The sequence below is a fragment of the Nipponia nippon genome, unplaced genomic scaffold (genome assembly GCF_047370975.1).
Source record: "Nipponia nippon isolate SJK-2023a ecotype South Korea unplaced genomic scaffold, ASM4737097v1 scaffold_9, whole genome shotgun sequence".
Classification (NCBI taxonomy): domain Eukaryota; kingdom Metazoa; phylum Chordata; class Aves; order Pelecaniformes; family Threskiornithidae; genus Nipponia; species Nipponia nippon.
Genome location: NW_028262413.1, coordinates 37,950,670 through 37,957,517, shown reverse-complemented (window position 1 = coordinate 37,957,517; position 6,848 = coordinate 37,950,670). Strand labels below are relative to the sequence as shown.

At 45.5% G+C, this 6,848-nt stretch overlaps 1 protein-coding gene across 1 annotated transcript; it reads right to left on the bottom strand.

The window, feature by feature from the left end:
* Nucleotides 1-55: 55 nt before the first annotated feature.
* On the bottom strand, nt 56-5,131 carry USP50 (ubiquitin specific peptidase 50). Its single transcript, XM_009470266.2, has 6 exons — nt 4,965-5,131; nt 4,352-4,547; nt 3,540-3,731; nt 2,904-3,046; nt 1,652-1,784; nt 56-917 (listed from the first exon to the last, which is right to left on the bottom strand). The coding sequence occupies exons 1-6, from the start codon at nt 5,114-5,116 to the stop codon at nt 741-743; spliced, it is 993 nt and encodes a 330-aa protein (XP_009468541.2). The 5' UTR covers nt 5,117-5,131; the 3' UTR covers nt 56-740.
* Between the last annotated feature and the right edge of the window lie 1,717 nt (nt 5,132-6,848).

Sequence of the window (6,848 nt, the reverse complement as noted above, 5' to 3'; positions counted from 1 at the left end):
GGTTCTTCAGATGAAAAAAAATACTACTTTGCGTAGAACTGATTCGTTTAGAAACTATTTTAGTTGCATCTTGTGCAATTCCCTGCCCTGGCTTTAGGTTAGTCTTCCCTCTCCGATTAGGTTGGCATTCAAAAATTTTAAATCCTACATTGTGAGCTTCTTTCTGTCTACATGCATGTGTCTTGCTGATGGAATTAAGCCCAGGCTTGATTGTGTTCTAGAAGCTTACAAGCTGCAAATGAATTTGCAGTGCTAGAGGGACAAAACCGACAGTACTAGAATAATGCCTTTTTCTTTCCCTTATGTTAATGGTCACTTCATCCCCTGCTCTCTTCTGAAACGTACACCCTCAGGGATCTGGTCGTATGCTTTCACCTTAGTATCCCGCTGTCAGTTTCTGAAAGGCAGCTTAAAACAACATAATTTACTTAACCAACAGAGAACCAGGAATTTCCAGGTAAGTGCATCTATATGCTCAGCAATTGTGGTCTTTTGAGGCATGTATGAGGTTTGTCACAGCAAACAACCATTAGCCCTCATAGAAATGGAGTGGATGCGCGGTCCTTAACGGGCTCGGAAGCTGCAGCTCTTCTCTGTCAAGTTACTCCCTGAAGGACCACACCAGATGATCAGGTAATGCAAATGCTCCAGTTTATTGATGAAACAGGACCTGGCAAATGCTGCCAATGAATGCTAATTGCTGGCTTACTCACTGTTCGTTTTCCATGGCTAGCAGGTTTTTAATGGGTGCAGAGAAGGCCTTGGCAGATGTAGAAGAGGAGATAAGCTGTGTCAGTCTGCACTGAGGAATTTGGGATCTTGGTGATCTGTGCATCATCAAAGCTGTACCACTTTTTGGTGACCGAGTGCTTGCAGAACGCCGTGTAGTGGCCGTCATCCAGAAAACCAGAGTGGTTCTGTAACAAACACCACAGTCTGTTCAAACAGCAGGCTCACTCTGTCTCCTCGCAGGCAAAGCTAGGAATTGGCAATCATTTTTTGTTTACACTTGGAAAAGATGGGAGAGAAGATTCTGTCCCCCCCCTTTGGCCTATAGTGAGGAATATGAATTCAAATAAATGCTTTAAAACAGAGGAAATAGATGATAATTATGCTGCTCTATTTTGCAATACCAAATTTGCAACCCAGCTATTAGCCCTGATACGGCTCACTATAAGCAGGCCCCACTTGCAGTGAGTGATGGAAAAAGAGATCATTTAGTCCTTATTTGCGGAGAGGATCCACGCAGGCTCAGCTGGCGAGTTTATGCTGAAAAGGCTGAGGCGTTACGTGCCAGGGGCGCGTGGTGTTTGAAATAGGGATGTGGTGGGGAGAAGCAGAGAGAAGTGGTAACATCTCTCTTCCTTGGTAACATACTGTTACTGGATTGTGGCTGTGGCAGGTAAAAAACCAAGTATACCATATATATGTGTTTATATATATAAAACCATAAATCATATACATAAAAACCTTGTTACTGGTACATTGTTAGTGAAGCACAGAGGAACCATGCTCTGTCACATGCTCTAGCTGCAATTTTTAAGTGCCTGGACCAGAGATGACTTGCTCTCCTCCAGTCCAAACCAGCGCAGGCTTCAGCTGCTACCGGCGGCAGGGCGTTACGGATGGAAGCAGGAAAGGCAAAGCTCACCGCTACGGCACACAGGCTGTACTCTGCATCCTGGCGGAAAAGGGGCGAAGTGTAAGGAGAGAGATCCAGACTGCTGAGTGGATAGCAGATGTCAGTTGAGAGTTTCCTTTCCTGTTTGCCTTGCCATTCAAACCTGAAATAACATTTTGAACTATTTTAAGTAACACTCAACTTCTTTCTTACATTGTAGTGGTTGCTAACTGACTTTCCTAGGGGAAGGGAAAAACAACCACTGACTACCCAGCATTTTGAAATAAAAAGATCTGTATTGAGTGCTGCTGTAAACTAACAGAAAACACACTACACCCCCAAGAGAGGTCCAGCAAGAAAAGCAAAGATCTTGCTTCCTGATCCTTCTGTCCATTAGAAATGGCAGAAGTCAAATCTCTGCATCGCTGTCACTGTGTCTTACATGTTTTGGACAGCACTGTGGTCAGCTCTTCTGTCGTGCCAGGCTCCATCCCTCTTCCCTCTGTAACTTTTAGTACAACATTATACTTGTAAACTTTTATAATGTGGCCAAGGGCTGCAGCTGGGGACCGCAAGTTCATTTGAGTGTGTCAAGGAAAGCAGATACTGAACGGGAAATTAAATAATAACTTTACCTAATGTAGTTCTGGGAAACCAAATCATCCCAGTGTGATTTTTTTTATAGGTGGGAAGTTGTTAAGAACAAATTCTTAAGAATAAATTTAGCATTGGGCCATGCGTGGCTAGTAAAGTCTGCTATCAGGAGCTCTTACGCTGAGGCACTGCTCCGTTCAGCAGACCTAGTTGCTTAGACCTGCGCTAGTTAAGGGATAAGGAAAACTACAGTGTCTCGGCTGCAAGAATGACAAGCGAAACGCCCCGTTTCGGTCCTGCACTTAGAACCCAAGTCACGAGCTCTCCCACTGGCCAGAGGAACTCGCTTTTGCAGGGATGTCTGACCGTGTGAACCGCTGTACTAACTGTAGTCGCTCACTCCTCGGTGGAGTTTTTCTTCCCTTTGGAGAAGAGATCCCAAATGTAGTGAGTGAAATGTGCTGGGCTGGAGTACAGCGTAAGGCAGAACACCTTGTCTGAGATTCCAGGAATGCAACTTGCATGTTTGACAGGTGTATTTCTGTAACTGCCCCGTTAGCTTCCAGGTGTGAAAAGTACTAAAACCACCCATTTGCAGTGATTTTTTTTCCCTTTATGCAAACGTGACTGTCCTTCATGTCTCACAAATCCTGGGAAATGGCCAGGTCCTACCCCCCACAGACTGTACCTCTTGAGGTGAAAAATAATGATCTGCGGTGCCTTGCTTATGGTGGCCTTCACTGCGGCATCTTGTTTAGTTCCACACCAGGAACAGTGGATTTGGTTGTTCCAAGTCAGTGTGTCTTGCTGAAAGAAGCATTTGAGACAGTCCTGTCAAAGGAAAAAAAAAAAAATAATCATTTGATCAAACAGATCTCCACCTCTGAAGATCCTAAGCAAGGTAAGAGAGGGGTTTGCCATAATTTGGAGCTCTCTTCCTAATCGAAGCACGACGTAGCAAGGCTGACATTACAAATAAATACACTTGGAACAGAAAGCAGCCAACATCGGCTTCCTTTTTCCCCCCAAAAATGAGAAAACACTTTGATGAGTGAAAGAAACCCTCACGGTTGCTATTGAACAATCTTAATATCCCTCATCCCGTGGCAACTCGGGAGCGTTGCTCCCACAACCTTAGCGGCCATTGCGGTCCAGAGACCAGCACAGAAACCCCACTTCTCTCAGGACCCGTTCAAAGACTATCCGTTAGTGCCCAGGAAACCACAGTAACTAAAAACCTGCATTTTTTTAATAACACGTATAAGTCTCAGCCACCTATTCCCACGTGAAGCCGAAACCAGCAGGAATGTATCAGAAGTCGTACCTGCAGAGAGCACCTGCTCTTCGAAGGGATGGGCAGGGAAAGAACGGTGAAGCGCTCGGGTCTGTCGGTGGTGGTCTTGCATTCCAGACACGTGATGTTGTAACTGAGCTGTCCCTCAAATAACCGTGTGATAATGGATGTTTCACTGACGCCGCTTGCTTTTGCATTGGTTATGCATCTTCTATTGCTTGACTATACAGAAGAAAAAAAAATTAACAAAACGTAGGTAACCAACTGTCTCAGAAGTGCCTTCACTGGGTTTTGACGGTCGCTGCCCTCTGCTTGTGTAGGCTAGTTGTTAGTCTTGTCGCAGAACTTGGCTCTAAAATGCTATTACTTTTCTTGACATTTCATAGATGCAGAGTAAGCTAAATTCCTTTTTGGAGAGAAATGAAACAAAAATATAATATTCTGGACATTAGACAGGAGTGATTTCATTGCTAGACAAGCTCTTTATCAGTGGATCTGCAGAAGAGAAAGGCGGACATGGGGGCATGGCAGCCATGAAGGTTTCAGGCAGCTGAAAAAGGGGAAGAATGCAAAACGTGGAAGGAGCAAGGAGAGGGAGAGGTGAGGATAATGGAGCTACAGAGAGCATTATCATTTAGATAGAGGGTGCAATCTGATGGAGCATTAGACAAGAGCAAATGAATTACTGTGTGTACGTGGGTATGAAGCAAAGGAAGAAAATGACAATTTTTAGCAGGCACATGGTGTAGGTTGGGAGAGGAGGATAGGCAATTATTACATGGAATGCTAAATCATGACGTGCAAAGAGGAACCAGCTATGGTCCCCACACCACCACTCGTACCTTCTTGAGAGCCTCGTGGAGCTCGTTCAGCACACAGATCAGAAACTCCTGTGCGTCCTGCTGAGTCTTCTTGCTAAAAGTCGGGTACCGCTTCCCAAGGACGGAATGGAAAACCTCCGGGGAAACGCAGTCAAACTCTCCAAGCCACATATCGGACATCAAACAGCCAAAGGCAGTTGCAGACTCGCCATTCTCCCTTGGGAAAAAAATAAACACAAATTTCAGGTAAAGCATGAAAAGATGGTGGCTCCACCTTCAAATGAGAGCATAATACACAAACGTAGAAAACATACGCAGGTACAGCTCTGACAGCCCGTCATTTGGTTTGAGGGACTCTGCAGATGCTAAAAGTAGTAGGAATCATCATCGAGACAGCAATGACAGTAACTGGTATTACCATCAAAATGACAAAAAAAGTATAATGCTTAAGTTACTCGGCAAGGAAAAATGACTGAGGGTCTCGGAGGAAGGGGAAGGAAACCAGCTCGTGGCCAATTTGGCTACAACTGCCTGCTGGGGAGCTGGTAGGTGGCTGCCTCAGACATTCTCATGGCAACACGTATCTTTTAGAAGGAAAACAGCAGTGCCAAGCAGAAAAAATAAATCAACTGACTTGTGTAGGGCTGCTTTGTACTGTCCTGAGAGGAAATACTCCACGAGCGGTGGCACGCTGCAGAGGCACTGCAGGATTGCGTTCATGTAGCACGTGTTGCCCAGATTCCTCAGGCCGGTGAGCCCTGCACGCTGGCTGTTCATCTGCTCCATCCCTTCCTTGCAGGAATACTTCACGCTTCCCAAGCAAATGGAGTCATACTTCCACCTACCAGGAAAAAAAAACCACAACAGTGAAAATCTAAAATGCTACGGTGCTTTTTGTATTGTGTTTTTAGGAAGCAGTACTGTCTTGAGGAGACGTTTCCTGCTGTTTCAGGACCTTCTTCATAAGCCACATTCACCCTTACTTTCATCAGGCTAATAGAGTGGTCAAGACTCCCTATCTCCTACACTAAGCTCTTCCCAATAGGGTGAGATACATCATTAAGAGGTATTACTTCAATACCTGGCGTTTTAGAGTTATTCCTAAAATTCCACTCAGTCTCTGACTCCATACGCAATTACTCAAAACCTGCAACCAGCTGTAAATAGCTATCCTCTTAAGCATTTCTCCCTACAGAATGCATGTTATATTTCATTTCCTCAGTGGTCTGGTACTTACGTACTTTCTAAAGCCACAGGTTGCAGTCCAGATGCTACTATAAACAGGTTGCTCTTTAGACTTTTCCCACAAAATGTTACTTAATTCACATTAAGAAAATTTTAGGAGGTTTGTTTTCCTGCTGCACAAGTCTGTCCTGGACCAAACCGTCCCCATCCCCAATTAGGCAGAAGAGAGGTCTGAACACAGACCCTGCGCAACCCAGATGTGCTCGTTGATGCTGAATTTTTAAAGGCCACTCTTTTATTCTGATGCAGAAGGGGGGAAAATTCTGAAACCTCAACAATCTTTGTAGAACAAGAAAAGCCATTTTTTTTCCCTTCAGCTCAACAACACATGCCCAAGTTCCCCTTTCTGGAGACCTCCCAGGCCAACAGCCATTTTCTATCATCTGCTACCTACAAAACAACTACACAGAATCATTTAGGTTGGAAAAGACCTTTAAGATCGTCGAGTCCAACCGTTAACCCAGCACTGCCAAGTCCACCACTAAACTATGTCCTTAAGTGCCACATCTACCCGTCTTTTGAATACCTCCAGGGATGGGGACTCAACCACTTCCCTGGGCAGCCTCTTCCAGTGCTTGATAACCCTTTCCTTTTAAATTTCAGTAACAGCAGAGCCAACGTTTCCAAACAGCTCTACCTATAGACCAGTTTCCTATGAAAACATTTAATTCCATCTTTTATAGACATCTCTGAGAAACACCAACTCAGAGGAGAAAACATATTGGGACCGTAGGGTATGAAAGATGGCTGGGAAGCCACGAGCAGCCCCGCAGGGAGCCTGTGCTTGCCCCAGCTCAGGGAGGCTGCCTCTTGCCCTCGTTTCTCATACCGTCACCTCTTCCATCCAGTTTCATGGCATGACTGGCACCATCCTGCGCGTCCCGTCCCCCGGGCTCCCCTTGCCCCATCGCTTTGTGATGCCATTCTGTTCCATTGGTTCTCATCCAGGGGAACGCGTCCAACCCGACCTGCCTCCGTCTCCTTCCTACGCGCCACCCAAAACAACCTTGGGACGAGACGGGCACCCGCCGACAGGTAACCACCGCTGGGCAGAGCGTTTCAGCCTGACCCACGTTTATTCGTGTTTGCTCATACTTGCATTAGCGTTTATTATTGCCGTGTTCTGACGGATGGGCAGTGATGACTGAGGGTGTTGACCATAAAAAGATGGAACTACTGCAAAACATCGCGCTGAATTAATTTATTGGCATTTAGAAAATCTTCCTGGGAAAAAGGGTAGTGGCAGAGAAGTGCCTTTTTAATTAGCTAATGA